The 20,892-nt window shown below is 52.1% G+C and overlaps 1 protein-coding gene across 1 annotated transcript in view; it reads left to right on the top strand.

The window, feature by feature from the left end:
- The window catches only part of FSTL4 (follistatin like 4), a 414,621-nt gene that overhangs the window by 285,794 nt on the left and 107,935 nt on the right, over nt 1-20,892 (top strand). Inside the window, exon 6 of the mRNA XM_043587798.1 lies at nt 2,985-3,108. Coding sequence (XP_043443733.1) covers nt 2,985-3,108 — 124 coding nt within the window. The remainder of the gene's footprint in view (nt 1-2,984; nt 3,109-20,892) is intronic.

Raw genomic sequence — 20,892 nt, 5'->3', positions numbered from 1 at the left:
TGCTGGTCTCCCTCGAAGGGCCTGGAGCCTCACCGGGCAGGTGCAGAGATATGCAAGGAGGGTGAGGTCAGCCTCTCCGTGTAGGCTGGTGGGGTGGGGGCAGCTGTTCCTCAGAGCCCACAGAGTGTCCACCCAGAGGACAGACAATATAGATGAGTCCCCACCTTCGATGCCACTTTAAAGACATCCTTCACACGGCACAATGACCTTATCAAAGCTGCAGCCAGGTCACTAGGAAAAACTGGGCTGCAGACTGCCCTGGCACTCTGTGTGCATCCACTGTGTGCATGGCACTAAGCAAGGCCCTTTACTAATGACATAAGAAACATAAGAGAGTCCCTTTATGTGCAGTGTAGTAGCTAGGAACTCAGACATTCTGGTCAAGCTTCCTGAGTTCAAGCCTTGCCTCCCGTATCTACTAGCTAGTGGTTCTTAGAAGAAAACCTCACCTCTCTGGGCTTCTGTTTCTTGTCCATGACCATCACAGCGTCAGCAGGTGGATGAAAGGAGCTAAGGCGTGTGAAGTGTTCGACATGGTGCCTAGCACATGGTATCCTCTCGGTAGGTGATAGGTACTCAACATCCATGCCATCATCACTGCCTTTGTTATCATCATTTCCCCCTTCAACCTTTTGGCCATCCTCTAAGCTGGGAGGTACTCCTGTTATCCCCACTCTACAGATATTTTTAGATGAGGAAACCAAGGTTCCAAGAAATCAAGTAACATGCCTGAGTTGTGATCACTGTTAAGAACATGATGAACTCAGGCAAAACCCAGGTGGGCTGGGGCAGCTGGGTGGCCCGGTCAGTGAAGCATCTGACTTCAGCTCGGGTCATCATCTCACGGTTCGTGAGTTCAAGTCCCTCATTGGGTGAGCATGAGTCCTGCTTCCCTCCCCCCCTCCCGCCCCTCATGAGATTCTCTCTCTCCCTGTCTCTCTCTCTCTCTCTCTCTCTCTCTCTCTCTCTCTCTCCCCCTCTCCCTCTTCCCTTCACTCACTTGTGCCCTCTCTCTCAAAAAAAAAAAAAAAAAAGAAAACCCAGGTGGGCTGATGCATATGCACCTACTCTCCTCACAGCATGAGGGTCTCCCTGGGGGAGAATGGCTCCCAGAAGAAGGCTCCACTTTGTTCTCCTAAGGTCTGTGAGGCCAGCAGGTGCCCACAAAATCCAAGTACAGAGCAGTCACCTGGAGGCTTTGCCACACAGGGTCCCCCTCTCAAGGCCCTCTACTCCAGCCAGTCCAGAGGCTGCTTGCAGAGAGTACGTTGGGAAGCACAGATTGTAAGGCATTGCAAAACCCTGCTATGCTCACTCTCCTGGGCAACACGTGCCAGTCCATCTGTACATAGCCTGCCTCCCAGGAGGCTTGCAGCCCACGGCCTCCTGGGCACACACCATCCCAGCCCTGCCAACCATCATGTGACCATCTCCGGGAGTACTCAGCTCCCAGCTATGGCTAAGACCCCAAGGAGCAGGGCCAGCCACCCACAGATGACCCGAGCCACTCTGGGAAAAGCCCAGGTCCTGTCAGTTACAGTCACCTTGCAAGAACAACCATCTGGCAGTTCCCCGCACTACTGGCCATTCAGGGAGCACTGAGAACAGGTGGATTTGGCTTGTCTTAGACAGAGGTGCCTGTGAGCTCTCGCCGCCCCAGCCCCATGTGGCTCCCGGGTGGCTGAGAAGTAAACAGAACCTTCCTAGGCATGTTGCTCTAACCTGGCAGGCACATGCCCCGAGGCACCTGAAGCCGTTAACAAGTATGGTAATCGGATTATGATTTCCTCTTTAAAACTTAATGTATTTAAAGTCCATTTCATAAAACTGCCAAGCAGAGCCCAGCTAAAGTGGGCCTTTCCTTGACACTGAATCAAAGGAGTCAGGGAAAAACTTGTCAGTCCTATGAAAAGTTAATCAATTTCCAATGTAGAAATAGACAAGGGGAAATTTCCATCTTTGGAAGATTGATTTCCGGCGTTCTGGTTGATCTCCCTTTTATTGAACACTTACTTGCTAGGTGAAGGGTCATTTTTTTTTTAACGTTATCACATTAAATTGCCTTTAACGTAGCAGGCCAAGCTAAAACTGTTAAATAAAGAGAAAATGTCTCTGTCCCCCTCTCCCCACAAAATAAAATGAAATCATTTCCTTTCTTCTGAGATTTCGTTCTCAGCATTTTCCTTGCAAGACTTTAGTCCCGGAAAACCCAGCCTCTGGCTCCAGCTGAGTGAGGGTGCCTGGAATTTCCACCCTTAGTCACCTTTTGGCACCTGGCTGGTCATGCTGGCGAGGCCATGGCCAGAGGAAAGTTCATAAAGGCCCATCCGTAGCACCATGCCAGAATCCCAAAGGCAGACGTTTATGCCCCTGGCAGAACGAGGCAGGCAGAGCCATGGAGCTCAGGCCAAGTCAGTAGAATGGCAGCTGCCCCTTTCTGGGGGGACGGGTGCTGTGACTAGCAGGTGCTGCCCTGAGATCCGTGAGGGCTTTTGGAGTGTGGGGGGTCAGGCAGGCATGCACTGATGGAGAAGTGACCTTCCAGCTCTACGAAACTAGGAGCCTGAGAGACCTCGGCTGCACTCAGCCACTGTTTCTTTGCTGAGTTAATCTGATCAGGCCCCTTCTCCTCCCTGTTTCCCCATCTGTAGCATGAAGGGGTAGACCCGGACCCGCAAAGATCATTCCCAACTGAGACCGTCTGGGATCTGTCCACCTGAACCCTCATCCCGACTCTGACCCGACCATTGTGTGACCCTGGGAAAGTCCCTGCCCTCCCTGAGCCTCAGTTTTCTCATCTATAGAATGAGAGGGTGAGGCAAGACAAAACCAAAGAGCTCTGGGTGCTCCCCATGGCCCACTGAGCTGTCACTGGAGTCCTCACCCCTCCCTTGGGTGGTGACCACAGCCCCTCTTGGCTCCAGCCATGCCCACAGCCCTGAACTCACTCCCTGCTCTGGCCTCATCCCTTTCCTCACCCACAGCACGTGCTGAAGGAGCAGGACCTGGAGGAGGGCTTCCTGGGATGCTCACCGGGTGACCTCCTCCGATTTGATGACTACAACAACGATGGCTCCCTGACCGTCCACGAGCTCTACACAGCTTTCCGTAAGTCAGCCCCAATGAGGGGTGTATGCGCGAATGGGCTTGTTTCCACAGGCGGGCTTGCGCCTCCCGCTTGCGGGGCTCTGGAGTCTGTCGTCGGTTGTCTCCATCATTGGTTTCTTTCATATGTGAAATCAGTTGAATTTGTTTTGCAACAAGCCTGAGCTTTAAGAAAAGGGTAAAAGAGCGTGGGTGGGAAGAGGGAATGCACGCTCTGTAACTTTTGGGTAAAGGCCCTTCTTGGTGTCACTGGAGGAACCCAGGACTGTGATTTAAGTGTGGCTGGGAGGGCACTGTCAGATACCCGAGGGAGTCTATGACTCCAGGAGGCAGATTCTGCAGGAGCGTTCTGGAGGCTTGGCCAGGCAGGAGGAATGAGCTCCGGTAGAGAGCTCACAGAATTCAGCAGGGAGGAGAGGGGAGGGCAGTGCTGACCCCAAACTTGAGACAAGAGGGAACATTCTTGGCCTCAAAGAGATGAAACCCCTTTATATTTCTTAAACATTCAGCCCCTGCTTAAAGCAGGTGATATGTGCATCCTGTGTGGGACACCCTTGGACATGACCTACAAGCTCACTGCTCCTACCAGCATGCCCTAGAATTTGGGGAATAGGTGTGAGACCCCCCCACCCACCCACCGCCAAGGTGCATTGAGTACTCTCAAGCACAGATCCTCACATCCTCTCCCCAGCCTCAACCTCTACCTGGAGTTCGGCTTCTCAGAAAAATATTCCTGCTTCGTGTTGGCATTTCGTGCTGTTAATGCAAACATTCACAAGGCCTGAGAAGCAGTCATGATTCACTGGCAGGAAGGGCTCTTGTGGCAGATAGAGGAGGTACTCATATGACATGAGGAGAGAAACGAGTGGGACTCTTCCCTGTGGAAAGTCCATAAACTTGACACGGGGGCAGGGAGGGCGGGAAGGGTGCCTTTCCGGTTCACAACATCCCTGTTGCCGAAGCTCAAAATCCAACCCCCAATTACAGGGCTCTGCCTGATGTACTGTGATAGGTACCCATCGTCCTTCTCCCTGCCCACTACTGAAACTCCTATCGACGTACAGTAGTTCATAATAAGGTGTGAATGACTGGTAGGCTTAACCTGCTGTGGGAGGTGTTTGCCTTGTAGAGAAATTTATGCCTTGAAATAAATCTCTACATTTTAGGGGCACCTAGGTGGCTCAGTCGGTTGAGCGTCTGGCTTCGGCTCAGGTCATGATCTCACGGTTTGTGAGTTCAAGCCCCATGTCGGGCTCTGTGATGACAGCTCAGAGCCTGGATAGAGCCTGTTTCGGATTCTGTGTCTCCCTCTCTCTGCTCCTCCCCTGCTCGTGTTCTGTCTGTCTCTCTCAAAAATAAATAAACATTAAAAAAATACTTTTTTAATAAATAAATCTCTACATTTTAGAATGTGTGGCAATATCAGCAACTCCCTAGACCTAGCTCATGAGAGCCAATGACTAGATTTTCAGCAATTTTGCAGGGAAACACTTGATAGCTTTAAATCAGCCAAGGTGGGAATATCTACACCACAGAAATTCATACCACACAAATGCTACAAAAGGGGGGGGCACTTTCTTCCTCTGGAGAGCCAACTGTTAAGCACTGACCTGCACGTCACTGGACAAGACCCTCCCTCCTGTCCTCAGTGTCCCCTCCTACAATATTCTCTCCACCTTCCCCACATAGGGACCCCCTGGTGATTCTAATCTCATAGAACATGAACAAGAAAAGAGCAGATGTCAAGGCAGATGACAGGGAGAGCATCCCTGCATGTCAGGAAAGGAGCAACCAGTGTCCTGGGCACAGCTCTGAGGCATTCCCAGCAATGCTTTCTGTGCTCGGCCCCTCTGCAAAAGATGGGAGGAAGGAAGAGGTCAATGCATACAGCCAGGTACCCAGACTTGACTTCAAGCACTTGGAGGATGCACCAGGCATCACTACTGAGATGTCCCACGATGACATCATCAACCAGAGAATGGCACCACTTAGAACAATCCTGGTACCTGGTACCGCAGAAGCCTCTGCTCCGTGAGTTCTGTTTCTGAGAATCAGTCGGGGCCAAGGAGAAAACTGGCTTTACTCTTGAGGAAATGCAAGCATGCTGATTGCCCATGATGAAAAAGGCCTCCCTGGCCTCCCTAATGAAGGTCATTATAAACATGAGCTACCTGTGGAAAAGGAGGGATGTCATTACTTCACCTCCAGCCATACGTCTCATGCAGAGCAATGTGGGATGTGTTTCCTTCGTTCCTGGATTATTATTTGAAAAGCTTTATAATCATCATTTTTAAAGCAAATTAGAATCTGCTGTTGCCTTGGACTTGTTTTGAACCAGGCAGCCAAACCATTCATCACAGCCCAGCCCCAAAAATAGATATGCAATAAAATGTAAACTCACAGCCATTAAGGAAGCCACAAAATGAGTTAACCCAGCCATAAAGGCCTGACACGCGGCCACTCAGAGCATGAGGCATCAATGGTTTTTCAAAGTCATAGGGACTCTATATGAAATTCCCATAGCTGTGGGAATGAATTTATGGTTCAGTGAATGTTAAATAGGTAATTGAAATGAGACATATAGGTACAACTTATTACCCAGAAATCAATGGACATTAAAGAAACCTCACTAAAACTAAGAAAGTAATATCTCAAACACTTCAGCAACAACATTTTGGATTTAATTTAAAAACTGGAGCCAATGGGCTGGCATGGGTTGAGACTTTGACATTATATTTTTCTTTTTTTGCCAGGGTCCTTGGGCACCAGGCAGGACGGGGTCTGTGGGGTACCTCCTGGCAAGACTTGGTCACTCTGTTAAAGCATGGGTCTGGAGGACCTCTGCCTGAGAAGGGGGTTGTATTAAGTTTTTGGTGTTGTGTTGGGCAGTGGGTTGGTGGAGGGGGGTGGGGTCTCCTAAATTGCGTCTTCTCATGCAGCTGGCTTAGCTCAGGCTCGGCCGGTGTGTGCCATTGTCTGCAGCTGGCTGGGGGCATTGCCAGGAACCCCAAGGCTGGCGGCTGCCGTGCTCCGCTGAGGTGGTTCATGCTGGGGCTGCACCCTCTTCCTGTCTCTGCGGAACAGGTGACCCCTCCCAGGGAGGAGGGCAGAGGCCAGGTACCTCAGCCATGGGAGTCAGTCCTGTGCCTGACTGTCAGATGGAGCTAAATCTCCTGCTCATCCGTCTCTGTACACTGGCGGGCATGAAATATAAGGGTGGCCTCCCTCTCTTTCTCCATCTATCACCTGAACATTCTCTTCGAGTGGCTTTTGGCTTTCCATATCATGGCCTGATCTCGGAACTAAGGGCACAGTGTTCTCTCGCCACGTGCCCTCCACCCTCCCCAGCACCACCACCCCCTCCCTCTCCCCGGCCACACCAGCCACAGAGCCACCGCTCCTCTCCTTGAGGCAGAGGCCCAGGCCCCAGGGTCCTTGGTGAGCAAGATGTCCATGCATCACAATAAATTAATCTCAAAGTTGCTCGTTTAAAAAGCTTTCCAATAATGCATGTTTCTGCACTTTTCTGAACGTTTAGATTGGGATCGTGGGGAAAACATTGTTTAAATGGGGATTTTTCTCTCACTTTCAATTCTTTACAAGCTTCTTGTGCTTTTTGGAAAGATACTTGTCCTTTTCATTGATCCTGTGAGGGCGACATGTCGGCTGGGAAGGAAGGGTTTGAGCCGCGAGCCGGGCAGGATGCAGGGCTTCACATGCTAATGTTCTGGGGTCACAGATGCACCGTGTCATGGAGGAGAACTGCAGGGAGAGGCCTGTGTGGGAGCAGGACACCCTCCCTGCACTCCAGGCAAGCAAGACGGAACACAGTGGTTTCATCAGATTACCACACTACCTCTGTATCCAGGGCAACTCTGTGAAACAGAGGAGATGGTCACCTGGCGAATTTACCGCTGCATTTCTGCTGTCACTGCTACAAAATGGAAGGAAGGTGCAGCTTTACCTTCCATGCCCTCATCCTCTGGAAAAAGGGATGCCCAGCACAGGCCAGACACCGTGTCAGACACGTTACGTCAGGCAGCCCTCAAGCCAGCCCGTGCTGGGTGCTAAAGCTAAACACCCAAATCCATCTGGCTCCTTATCTGTGTACGGGAAGTGCAGGCTCACTTCACAGAGTAAGAATGCCACTTTACCCTCCTCCGTTTGGTCCCTGAGTTTTCAATAGTGAGTACCAACATTTCAGAGAGCAAAACTTTATCTCTTTCATTGTTGGCTTTAGAGAGCAAGAGATACCTGTGCACGGGCCTCAGTGCCAGTGGAGGCCAAGACCGCGGTTGACATGACACCCTTAACCCCAAAGGGAGAAACTGGTTGCCTCACAGAGGACTTGCAAATCACGTGTCCAAAAAATCGGATTCGCTGCCCTTGGTCCCTCCTGCACTCAAGGGTACAAAGTAGCTAACCTGGCTCCGCCAAAGGAGGAATTGAAAATCGGGAGACAAGAGGGGCTGAGAGGTGTCCCTCCCAAGGACAGAGGTGAGGGTGCTTTCTCCTCCCCTCAGGCATAGAGAGACAGCCTCCATGTGAGCTTGCTATGTGCCCCTGAAGCTAAAGCCAGTGTGCCATCTGAATGATTTTGCTTGTTAACAACACTAGAGTTAATAGTGGATTCTTAACATCGAGTCCCATAAAATGACACCTCACATTAATCATGTGTCAGCACTGTGTATTATGACCCAGTTTTACAGATGAAGAGACAAAAACTCAGCGAACTTATGTGGCTAACCCATAGTCATACAGCAGAACCATGATTGAACGCAAATGTCTAGTTCCAGAAACTCCTCGTGCATTTCCACACACTTTACAACTCTTCGGCATTCTCCAGTAACGAGAGTCTCACTGTCCCCACAGCGTGTTTCCCTAAATTTCACGTCTCAGCTCACTGCTCCCCTCCTCTAGGAAGTCTTCCTCGGTTTCTCTTCCTTCCACAGAGCCCCACACATCTTCCTGTGTGTGCTCACATCCCTGAGTTCACCTCTCCACAGTAACAAGGCTGTGGCCTGATGGTTCAGTGTCAAAGCTGGTTCAAATCCTCCTTCCGCCACTTACTAGCTACATGACCTTTAGCAGAACTAAACCTGAGCTTCACGTTGCTCGTCTGTAAAATGGCTTCATGACCATCACAGACGTGTACTCAGCACTAGTAAATGCTAAGTGCTGAGTAATCATGAACCAAGTAGGTCAGGGACGGACGTGAAGATTTTTGCGTGTTTTCCCCGCAGCCCCCACTGCTCCCAGCCCTGTCACCCTGTGCCGTTGTCATTATTATCCTGCCCCAAATTAGTGTATAGGCTCCAGGATGCCAGAGGCTGTTTTGCTCTCCATGCCTATCATGGGGTCTGGCACCCAGGAAACCCTTGGCCCATGTTTGTTTAGTGAGGGGATGAAGCGGACCTCTCTGCTTGCCAGAGGTCCAAACACAATGTAACTGTCACTGAAGGTCCCAGAGGGTCTTTGCACGTCTCCAGGGGAGCAGAGGAAGCACCTTGTTGGAGCCCCACAGCCAGGACCTCCACTGGGGAAGCACCAGCCAGGTTGGACCCAGCCAGCAAGGGCACCCCTGTGGCTTCCCTAGCAGCCCCAGACATCTCTGATCACCTGCATGAGTGACCAGGGTAGGAGGTGAGCCCTGATGCCCACATGGGCCTAATGCTTCCTTAATGAAGACGAAAGCTGCTTGTCCCATAAAGCTCCCATCCTGCTCCTGGGGCCACTAATTGGCCATTCAGCCCTCCTCAGGATAAGTGTTCTGTTAGGCTGTTAGGCTACCTGCCCGCTGCTTAATTACCTCTACCTCTGACAACTGTGTGTGGAGATAAGGGCTCCCGCTCAGGGCTGCCATGGCAGGAGCCTGCAGCCCACACCCCCACCCCCAGCCCCCTCACACCCTGGCTGTGAGAGGACCAGGCACAGGCCCTCTGGCTCCTGCCATTCCCACCAGGAGAGTGGCTCTCGTCTCTGTGCGAATCCATGTACCTTGGGACTTAATTCATCAGCATACAACATGGGGTTGTACTTCCTCTGAGTGTAGCTCCTGGGAACCTGAAGGACCTGCCAGCTCAGCCCCGGCTGGGCCCCCGGGGCCACCTCCCTCCCTCCTGAGGCCACATCACAATGGCAAAGGCGACACCCACACAGCATGCCCTCCTGAAAACTGGAGACCCTGGCCTCTCGAGACCCCGCCTCCCCGAAGCTGGGCCCTGGCAGAATAGGAGGGCAGGCCTCTTGAGCAAAACCCCTGAGCACAGACACCCAAGCTCCCTGACTCAGGTGAATGCCAGAAATATCAAAGGAAGCAATACTATGACTGGATCACTGTGGGAAGACAGGGCAAGTGTGCCCTGAAGCTGGTGTGGGCCGGGCTCTAGGAAAGGAGGGACAGCACCTGAGCCGGGGGTGCAGGCCTACTCTCTCCGCTCAGGCACAGTTGGAGGGCAGTGTCCATATAAGGAGCAGGCCAGCTGACTGTAACATTTCAGGGGCACCAGGCCAGGGCAGGAAGACCACACATGAGGAGAGGTTCAGAAGCAGAGACCAGAAGGGGAAGGAGGAAGAAAGCATCAGGTCGGGAAACATGCACAGAGCCTGCTGTCTGGTAGGCGACATAGCTGTGAGCAGGCCTTGCCCGCAGGGAGCTTGCAGGCTGGCACACGGCAAATAAAGCAGGAGCCGGGACAGAAGAGAGGCCACCTGGCCTGAATCTGTGCAAGCCTTTCGAGCCGGCGCCCGGCCTGTGAGGCACCTGCAGGTGTGCTGGCCCAGCAAGTCCCCAGGGAGGGTCCTGAGTATCAGCTAGAGCCATGCACTCAGCCCTGGAAAACCCCTGTGGCCACTAGAGCCTTTCCACTAATGATGGTCAGGACAGAAAAGCAAGCAGGGCTGCTGTGTAAGGAGCTGCCCCAGTGCCTGAGCTCTGTCCTCCCAGGTGCCTCTTCTCAGGGGGCACATGAGCAGCCCTCCCTCCGCCCCAGCTGTGCCCAAAAAGCCATCGTCAGCTGCTGGGCTGGGGACGATGCTCAGTGAGCGCCTCTTCCCTGGGGAGCGGGGCTGGTGGAATGGGGACCCCCGTACATCTACCAGGGCTCTGGGGTGGGGCCATCTCGCCCTCATCATGCCCTGGAAGAGTCGGCTCTGAATCAGAACTGCTGTTTGCTGGCCAATTTCTGCCTCTTGGGAGTTTGGAACCCATACGCCTCTTGCTCAGGTTTGCTCCTACCAGTTGCATTGTCGGCCTGCAGTTTCCCGCATTGTCTGGAGCTGAGTCTTCAAGCACTTTCCATTTTTAAAGATCTCAGCTGGAAGCTGTCAATGGCCTCAGTGCAGAGCAATTGAATAGTAGAAAATGAACTAATTACAGGTTGTTATTGAAAATCTATTATATACAAATTGCAAAGAAAACTCATTAAAACATGATACTTTGGTGCTTTAAAAAAAAAAAAAAACCCTCCTCTTGGAGGAAGATGCAGGGGCAAGATGGCTGGATACATGTTCCTCATGTCCCAGGGTAACAATTCCCAGCAGGTCTGCATATCAGGCTCTGGCCTCCTGTCACACAGCCCAGCCTGACATTAGGCACTACAGAGAAACCTGAAATTTTGCATGGTACAGAGAGTTCTCTGAATGTTAGTAAATACTCAGAAATGGCTGCAGAGGAAACAAAGAATTTCATTACAAAGATATAAAATGAGAACAATTTTAATGTCAGCTTCTTACCAGGATAGCACCCTATCGTCCTCATAAATGTCACTGTTTCTACAAAGCATTTGCGAGGACTTCAAAGGACTTCAACATGCAATTAAGCACTCAAGGTCACATTACCGATTTCTAAGCTTGCTCCATGGCACTGGAGTGTGGAGAAGCCTAGGGATGTGTGTGAATGGCTGAGCCGCCCAGAGCCTGGATCTCAGAGGGGCTTCTTGGATGCCGAGGCCTCTTCCCAGGCTCCAGGCAAGGGCCCAGATAGCAAGCTGAGGCCAATGCAGGGGTGCATCCCAGCCTGCTGCCTCCTGGGCCTGCCATCTGCACTGGAGTCTCAGTGTGGGGGTGGCCCGGGTGGCAGGTGTAAGCTCTCTTAACACTCAGGGACCCTTAGTGCTCTGAGGTGTGGAGAAGGCTCACCCCGTGTGTTTCTGAAAAAAGGGCTCTCCCCAAGGCTGTACACTTGGAGCACAAATCCCTTGGCCTCTGCCTCTGGCTTCCCTTCTCTCTAGCCGCCTGTTTTCAGGCTCTGTGATGATGCTCCTCAAAACCCTTTATCACCACCACTATGCAGGCCCAGCTCATGAGCCATGCTGGGGAGTGGAGGGGCACGTGAGGGCTCTGCTCGCACGTGCATAGTGACTGAGTGCGTCAGCAGCATGTGGCCCACACTCGGGCGTGGGATTACTCATAAGCCCCAGCAGCAGGGTGGCTCCTGGCAGGACGTAGCTGGAGAGTTAGGCCCTGGTGACAGGCAGGACCTGGAGAGACAGAGAGAGGTGTCTTCTTCCGGGAGAGGAAAAAAGGGCAGGAGATGCCCAAGCTGCTGCTGACTGCCAGAAGCAGGCCTTCAAGTGGCAACCGAGGGGCTAGTTGGAGACCTCAGACCACAGCCAGTGACCCACCTTGGGTCTCTTCTGCATCAGCAACACCCGCTGGCTTGTTGGTCCCTACCTTATGGTGACTGTTACTCATCAACCCTCCAGCCCCAAAGGCTGACCGCGCCTCATCCTGGCCCAGGGCCCAGCCCCTCCCAGGTTGTCCCTCTGGGCAGGAAAGATGGTAGACAGTTGAAATATGGGCAGACGCCAAAAGACCAAAAGCTCCCGAGCAAAGATCGCAGCAGGAGGGTCAGGACAGCCGCAAACCCAGGAGGCAGAAGAGAGGGAAGGAGAGGAAGGGCTGCGTCTGAGTGAAGGTGAAGTTGTTGCCTGAGGCATTTTGTTCCAGCTGGAGAACAAGGCAGGAGCAAGAGAGAGAGGAGCCTGGAGCTTTCCAGAAGGTGGATGTTCAGCCTGGTATATAGTAGGTGCTTGATAAACATTCACAGAAAGAATTAAAGACCATGATGGATTTATTTGTTTGTTTGTTTGTTTTACTGGTAATAAAGAGAAAAGGTTCAGAGTGGTTGTAGCAGTTCCCAGACAGGTGGTAGAGGCCATCCTATCCCCCACACCTGGTTAGCTGCCCACGACTCCACAGTGGTGGTGGGTTGGCAGAGAAAAGAGATATGCTGTGTGATCTGCAGCCCCTCCCTCAGGCTGGAAGGCCCCCACTCGTGCTCCCTTCCACTCACTGCTGTCCTGATGGGACTTGTCTCTCCCCAAAAGCTAGCCTTCCCCCTGACCGTGCCAAGCCACCCTCAGATCCCCTTATAACTCTGGCATCTGACAAACCCTCACCAAATGCCTCCCAGAGGCTCCCAGGCTAGACACTGTAAGGGGTCCCAGGACCAAAGGAGGGACTGGGATTTAAATGCTCTTTGCAGTAAATCAGGAACAGGGGAGGTGTTGTCCACTGAAGAAGGAGAACACGTTCCGATTCTGGGTAGAAGGCAAGTCTGCTGACAGCCATCTGCTCAGAGCCCCGAGTTCCTGTTCTGGCTCTCACAGGGTTTGGTAGGATGCTGGGGGCTGCAGACTTGGGCCTCTGCTTAGGAAGGCTGCTGCCGTCCTTGGCCCAGTGGGATCCAGGTTGGTACTGGGACGAGCAAACATGCATAACTAGTTGGTTAAACTTGGGCTGGACTCAGCAGGGGCACGGGAAGGAAAATCAGTTTCGTTCTCATCTGTGCAGACTCTCCCATGAATCCCAAAGCTTCTGTTGCCTGTGGGGCTGAGGCGGGGGATGAGCTAGGACCACCCCCACGTGTGGCTGCCACACAAAGAGGCCTTACTGTCACCCTTTAAAACACGGGTTACTTGGTCACGGTTTCCCACGTCCAGCTTTGGCCGGGATTCTAGCCATCTGGCAGCGTCCCTTTCCTCGTCCAGCTCCACACTTGTGATCTGCCCAGGGAAGGTGGGAAGGAGCCTGGTGTGTGAGCTGCCCCAGGCAGCCCGCAAGCTGGGCCCTTGGAGAGCCATTCTTCTCCAGATGGCATGGGCGTTTTGTCTTCAGACAGGTGCTTCGGGCGCAACAACTGTTTGTACACTTGTCGGGATTGCAAATCGCATCCGGGTGGGACGGAAATGGGGCCCAAAGGACTCCGCCCCCTCCATGGGTAGCAGGAGGGGTAGTGCGGGCTGGCAGGTGGCTCCTCTGAGTAGCTACTCTGGGTTCTCTTGTCTTCCCAAAAGCTCTCAAGCCCTCCAGACAGGGCCATTCCTGAGCTGAGTGCTGGCCACATGCCAGACATTGCACCAGGCACCTGGCAGGTCTCCCTCCTCATCCCCTGAGTCCTAAAGGTAAGGAAACTGAGGCCGAGGGAGACTGAGGCCTGCCAATTCCAGGGTGCTGGCTACACACCCTGCTGTAACCGGGACCCTTTGGAGTCTCCATTTCTTCCCCTAGAGACCCAGTTCCGGAGAGACCACAGTCATCTGTGACTGAGGGGGAGGGCAGAGTGCGGGATCACTGAGGCAAAACCCTCTCTGAAAGCCTTCACCTTGTGCTGTTACAGAGGCCAAGGTCTCTGCACCTGCATGCCCAGTGTGGGTCCCCACATCCAAGCCTGTGTGCCGCAGGTGTTTCAGACACATTGACCCAGATCCCTTAGGACCAGTGAGCTTTAGCTCTGCAGGGAAACAGGACCCCCAGGAGCCTCCCTGTCACACAGAACAGGCATCCCCATGCTCCCTGAGTGATCAGGTCCCCCATGGAGGGATGTTTTCCTCTTAAACACAAAGCCCACCAAACACCCATCCCTTCTCAGCTCTCACAGATAAATGCACTCCCAGAGACTCCTCTTTTTAGCCCCATCCAGCCCTAGCGTTGGTCCCAACTTCAAAAGTCCGCCTCTGTGCAACAGTGCTTAGAAATGCGCTGACACTTGACAGCAGGTTCAAAGTCAGGGAGAGGATGGCTTGGAAACAGGAGTCACACGGTGCCTTTTGTGTGTGTTCAGACCGCCCCTCGCTCAGGGAAACCGGCTGACAGGCCACGGAAGGCTGACAGCCAAGGAGCCGCTGGCAGGAAGCTCCAGGCTGAGTACTCTCCGGCCAGTGGCACATCGGTCCACCTGGAGGGGGTGCCATCGCTCAGCACACGGGGCATGGGGGGAACTGAACGGGTCCATGGAGGCCACCCATGGCCAGCTCAGATGTGACAAATGAGAGTGGGTCGAAAGCTGGACCCAGAGGAACCAGAGATCAAACAAGGGCATCAGGAAAGATCCCAAGCTAACCCCTGACACCTGGAGATGCTGAGTGGACAAGTAGACCCAGTGATACTCCAGAGTCTCCATGGAGATGGTGGTTGTCTTGTCTCCTGTGCCATGTCCCCACTTGGAGAGAATGGGGTACATGTGACATGTGGGCTGAATCGGGCATCCTGCCGTGTTGTGACCATGTCTGAAGCTGTCCTCCCAGGGGCCCTGGATGATGGAGGGCATGGGGCATATACAGAATCCTCATCCTGCAGAATAGTGCACAGTTGATGGCTAGCACTTCCTGATGGAGCTCAGCTGAAGGAGGCAGAAAATGGGAATGTTCCCCGGCATCGGGGCGGGGGGTGGTGGTTGCAAGGAAGATGGGGGTTTGGAAAGACAGCAGCAGCAGAAACACCTAAAAGGAACCTTGGAGGCAACCAGTATGCCCTAACCTATGCAAAGATCTGCCCTGTAGATGTTCTGACTGTGCCCTACATGGCTCAGAGTTCCGTTCACGTTTCCTGGGACCTCAACTTCCCAGACCCACCTCCCTCCCCTGGCTGCCAGTCAAGGATGTGCACACACCTTCCCCACCAGGAGAGGCAGGGCAGGGGCCAGGGAGACTGTCCAGGTGCTGGTGGCATAGTCTTCAAGGCAGCGGCAGTTTCTGCTGGACAGAGAAGTGGTTGTCACCTGCACCTAATTGGAGGGGCGTGTCAGTGTGCATCCACTTTGGATGTGTTTCTTGCATACTTTAAGTTAACAAGGAAGGTATGGGCTGAGCAGAGCTCCTAAACCCCTGGAGTCAGCTCTCCATCATTCAGAGGCTGATTGTCCACTTTGGATTATTCATGCCCAGACTCCCAGCAGCCTCCCAGCCTCCCTGCCTACCCCCTGCCAGCCACCTCCTGGTTAGATTTCAAAAGCAGCCCTTGAGAAGGGGAAGCAGAGACAGGAGGAAGTAACAGTCACAGCAGCTGGACGTGCTGAGGATTAATGGCTCTGGGCAGTGGTGGTTTTAGAGAAGAGGAGGAACCCAGGGTTAAACGGACATAGGAGGAGGGCCGGGCTTATCCAACCATGTGGACCCACCCATCCCTGTGCACTGGTGTGCCTGTTTTCCTTTGAAGTCAGGAGAGGGTTTGGATCTTGCTTGGGGTGAAGGGCACAGACCCAGACCCAGCCCATGATCCCTGGCCTCCAGAAGGCAGCACCAGCCCCTCTGTGGGCAGCCCTGGCTGGGCAGTTGGGTAGATGAAATATTCACAAGCCCAGAGCCTAGGTGATTTGACTTTCAAAGGCTTGTGTTGGACTAGACTGGCTGCACCAAGCCTGGCCCTTTGAAGAGCAGAGGCCCTGTGATGTCTGCAAACAGAATGTGTGCCAGCGTGCCTGGGGTGTGGGAGGTGACCTTTATCACAGGAGAGCAGCATGGTCCTTACAACAGCATAGCCACGAGGGCCTTGGCCAAGGCCTCAGTCTCGCCACTGTACAGGGATGGCCTAGCAGGCATGTTCCTAATGCTCGGTCAGAGAAGCTCCAATGCCCGGGCATTTGCAGGGTGGGTGGCCTGGCAACCAGCTGCCCCTGCCATCCCTGCAGAGGACAATAACCTTCCAGAGTGGACCGAGCCACCCCAGCAAGTGTCACATGCATCAGTACCATGGCTTCGGTTACTGGAGGAAGCTTTCAGATGTAACAGCCCTGGCGTTGGAAGTCACAAAACCAATAGGTTGGGAAACTCTTAGGAAACGTGAGTTTAAGGAAATGCCCCACGTTGAAGCAACAGGCGAATGCTTGCTCTCAGGTCTTCGTTCATGCCTAGTGCCTGCTCCAGGTGAGTTCTGGGATGGACTCTGGGAACACAGTGGTGACCCTGACAGGCCTGGCCCTCTTACTTTGTCTGTAAGTTGCTTACTCAGGAAATAGCTGAGGCCTCATGACAGGGAAGCCACCCCATGATGTGTGGGCAGGCTATGGCAGCCAGCATGTGGTGCAGAGGCATGGGGCTTCGAAGCAGAGCATTACAGGGCCCACGATGTGGGGCAGAGCTTGCTTCTAAAGCCATGATTCATCTTGCCTAATAAGAGCATTAATAGCTGATATGTACTGAGTGCTTACTATGTGCCATGGTGCCGTCTAAGCGAAGTCACTAATCCTTGCAGCAGTCTAGGAGGAGGAACTGTCATTAGCCCCTCTTCGCAGAAAAAACCCAAAGGCACTAAGTGCTGGAGTAATTTGCCTGCATGTCAGAGCTTGAGAGTTGCAATCCAGGATATGAACCTGGGAGTCTGACTTTAGGAACCAAACTAAGCTATCCTGGCACTCATTTGTGGGGACATTTGTGGTCCCCAGCATATGCTTCAGCAGACTCCCTGTGGCATCTCAAATTGGGCCAGTGTTGGCCCTGCATGTACAGGTGGTTAGAGAGGGGGAGTGTATCCAGAGAAGGGGACACTGTCGGCCCACAAAGGCCAGCCCATGAGAAGCACCCTTGTTTATAGAGTCTGCCCTACCCAGCAGAGTCTGCACAGGACTGCAGTGGGGCTTTAGGGGCCCAAACCTCAATGGGGCCAGGACTGATTTGGAAAGCATTTTCTGAGGCTCCATGTGTCCAGTCCCAGGCTTGTGTGAGTCTGAGTGGACAAGGAGCTGGGGCCATTGGGGCACACAGTAGTCACATGTAGGAGGCAGGCGGTCAGAAACTGTGACCAGTGGCTCTGCTATGACATTTGTTATTACTAATAACATTTCTTGTTAATCAGTTCATCAGTATCTAGTGACAATGGTCCTAATGAAAAGAATACTATTCATCCCCATTTTAGAGCTGAGGAAACTGAGACATAGAAAGCTCAAGTCACCCACCTGGGAGTCAGTAGGTCAGGAATTGAAAACCAGGCACTCTGGCTCTAGCCCCCCCACCAGCACATCTCTGAAAAAGTCGCATGCACCTGAGTTGACGCTTTGGCTTGAGGACAGATTTGAGTCCCCAACTCCACTCCTGGCAACCTGAGGCTCCCCCGCTCTGTCTTTGTGCCCAATTTAACCACAAAAACTCAGTTTTCTTTCTTTCATCAGGGGACTGATTTCTCTTCTGTCTGGCAGAGATGTTATAAAAATCAATTAAGACATTTTGCACAATGCTTTTGAGATCTGGCATGTGGAATAGGACACATTAGTGAAAAACAGTTTTTGGTGATGCTGTTTGGCATGAAAACTTGTACTCTTGTCTCTTGTATAGAGCCTTTTTTTTCCACAATGTTTTCCATCAAAGGGTGCAATTACTGATTCAGGAGGGCAGCCTGCCATGGTGGAGACAGGCAGGCTCATCCCACCCGTGTGGCCTCAGAGGTGCCCCTGAAGAATCTACAGCTGAGCTGGCATGACACCGCCACCACCCCTAGCCCCCAAGTTTGGCCTGCAGGTGAAAAATGCTCAGCCCTAGAGGCAGAGCGCATTCACATAATAGCTACTTCCCAGCAGACACTGTTCTAGGCCATTCAGATTCTGCAGGTTTCAAAATACACAAAAATCCTCACTCGGGGGTTGGGGGGGTGGGGAGGGGGTGGGGAGGATACTAAGCATGAGGTCACCTGCAGAAGACACATCCTAGCCCCTCCCAGGTAAGAACAGGTCTGGAGACTGGGGTGGCATGGGAAGGAGGAAGTGAGGTCAGAGATCCTGGGGGACCCCAGAAGCTAGCATAAGGATTTGTTTTTACCTGGGTGAAATGGAAAGCCTTTGGTGGGGGGGGGGGGTGTTGAAGTTGAAGAGTGACTTTATATTTGAAAAGAATCACTCTGGCTGCTGTTCTTTGAAAAGACTGGCAGGGCAAGGGTAGAAGCAAGCAGACAGGTTAGTGAGGCTGTTGCAACAATCCAGGAGGGAGATACGGTGGCTAGGGTGGAGGTGATGGGCAGGACAGTGGTGAGAATGGTCGGATTATAGGGATATTTTGAAGGGCCGTAACAAAGATATTCGCTGAGAGGCTGGAAGTGTTAATGAGAAAAAGGGGGGGGGGGTTGGTATGGGAACTGGAAGACTAGGGTTGCCACTAACTGTGGGTGATGTAGGATTAGGCAGGGAAGAGCAGCAGTTCACATGGGAGCATACTGAGTTTGGGGTGTCTGTCAGACATCCAAGTGGTGATGTTGACTAGGCAGTTAGACATACAAGACTGAGTTCAAGGGAGAGGTTCAGGCTAGAGATGAAAACGTAGAAGTCCTCGGCATGTTGACAGTGTTGGAAGCCATGAGGTCGGATGAGGTCACTGAGTGGGTAAGGGGAGGTGGAGAAGGATATCCAAGACTAAGCCCAAAGAGTCTCCAGTGTGAAGAGGTCAGTAGACCAGGGAAGCTAGCCAAAGAGAGTAAGAAGATGCTAGAGAGGGAGGAGGGAAAACAGGCAAGGTGATGTCCTAGAAGCCAAGAGAAGAATGAGTCACGAAGTGGTGGGTTGTGCCAAATGCATCCCTGGGGGCACCAAGATGGCTCAGTTGATGAAGTGTCCGTCCGACTCTTGGTTTTGGTTCAGGTCATGATTTCACAGCTTCATGGGTTTGAGCCCTGTATTGGGCTATGTGCTCACAGTGCAGAGCCTGCTTGGGATTCTCTTTCTTTCCTTCTCTGTTTGCCCCTCCCTGGCTTTTGCTGTCTCTGTCTCTCTCAAAATAAGTAAACAAACTTAAAAAAAAAAAAAAGAGCTTGCTGGACAACAGGTATACCTTGGAGACACTGGGGATTGGTTCCAGATTACCACAGGAAGGAGATTATCACAACCAAAGTGAATCAAAGCAATTTTTTGGTTTCCCAGTATATATAAAAGTTATGTTCACACTATACTGTAGTCTATTAAATGTGCTATATAGCATTATGTCCAAAAAAGATACATACCTTAATTAAAAAATACTTCATTGCTAAAAAAAAATGCCAACAGTCATCTGAGTTTTCAGCAAGACATAATCACTGCTCAGAGATCACCAGAGCAAATACAATAATGAAAAATCTTGAAACATTGCAAGAATTACCAATACATAACCCAGAGACACAAAGTGAGCAAATGCAGTTGGAAAAATGGTGCCGGTAGGCTTGCTTGGCACAGGTTGCCACGAATCTTCAGTTTGTACCAAAAAAAAATACAGCATCTACAAAATAATAAAGCAAAACACAAGAAAATGAGGCGTACCTGCGTTAGTTTGGAGATCTGTGGGAATGGTGCAGAGTGGCGGGGGAAGGTTGCAAGAGCACGTGGGAAGAGAGAAATTGGAGAAACAAGGTACAGAGCACTCTTCTGAGGAGTTTTGCTGTGGCAAAGAACAGAGGAATAGAGTGGTAGCTGGAGAAACAGTAAGGTAGGGGTGGTGACAGCATATTTGTATGTTGCTGGAAATAATCAAGTAGAAAGGGGAATATTGATGCTGTGGAAGGAAGAGGTGATATGCCTGGATCGGGTTTCTTGAGTGAGCAGGGCAGGTGCAATCTGGTGCCCAGGTGGAGGGGAGCCTCAGAGAGTGGCTGGTAGGTCCATATTAATAGGAGAAAAGCCTGGGCATGTGAGCACAGGTACAGGTAGGTGGATGTGATGGGAATGTGTGTAGATGTCTGTTTTCTCAGTGCATTGGGAAGTGGCTTGAGGAGAAGGAAAGCCTGGAAGAATTGTCAAGGACAATGGGAGGCTGAACAGATGGAGAGAAGGTTGTATGGCCCCTGGCAACGTGAAAGGCCCCTTTGTGGCTCATAGTCATGAATTAAAGGGAAACCAGTGAGCAGGACATGTGCTTTCCCCAGCCATGCTTGCCCACATGGATGCACAAAGCACAAAGTAGGCAGATAGGTTTAACCAGGGCCGGGCTAGTGCCAAGGGCAGGCAGGGAACTGAGGGTGTGGGCAATGTATGGTTCCATTGGTTTAAATTCCATGGAATTAAAGCTGGCGAGAAGGAAGTGACATCAGGAAGGGGGTGATGGACAGTTCAGTTGGTCAGTAGATTGTGGGTCCCAGTGGAATTGAGAAATTTTTGGAGTCTGGACACCAAAGGAATAAACTAGAAGAGGTGGGAAGTGATCAGAGAGCAGGGTGCCTGAAGATAAGATGTTTCAGGCTGCTGTTATTGTAAGGACAATGTCTAGATTCCAGGACAGTCATGGGAGTGAGGGCAGATGAGGTGGAGAGTTGGTGGTGTAATCAACTCGGATGTTTACAACCCCTGGTGTTAACACGACAGGAGCATCGGATAGGCTATTGTCAGCCCGGGGCCACAGCCCTCTGAAATGGCCAGTCGACTGCCGCAAAGAGGGATGGTGGGTGGTCCATGGAGCATGCAAGGGTGTTTCCGCCTCTCTCTGGGAGCAGGTTCTTTGAGGTGCTGTCCTGTCTTTATCCTTGTTTTATGGACGAGGAACTGAGGTACCAAAGAGTCGGTAAAGGGAGGTAGAGCTGAAACTCAAATCAGGGGATGGGCCTCCAGAGTTGGCACCTTGG

The sequence above is a fragment of the Prionailurus bengalensis genome, chromosome A1, assembly GCF_016509475.1.
Source record: "Prionailurus bengalensis isolate Pbe53 chromosome A1, Fcat_Pben_1.1_paternal_pri, whole genome shotgun sequence".
Lineage (NCBI taxonomy): Eukaryota > Metazoa > Chordata > Mammalia > Carnivora > Felidae > Prionailurus > Prionailurus bengalensis.
Note: the sequence above shows the minus strand (reverse complement) of the source record. Positions and strands in the feature narration are given on the sequence as shown.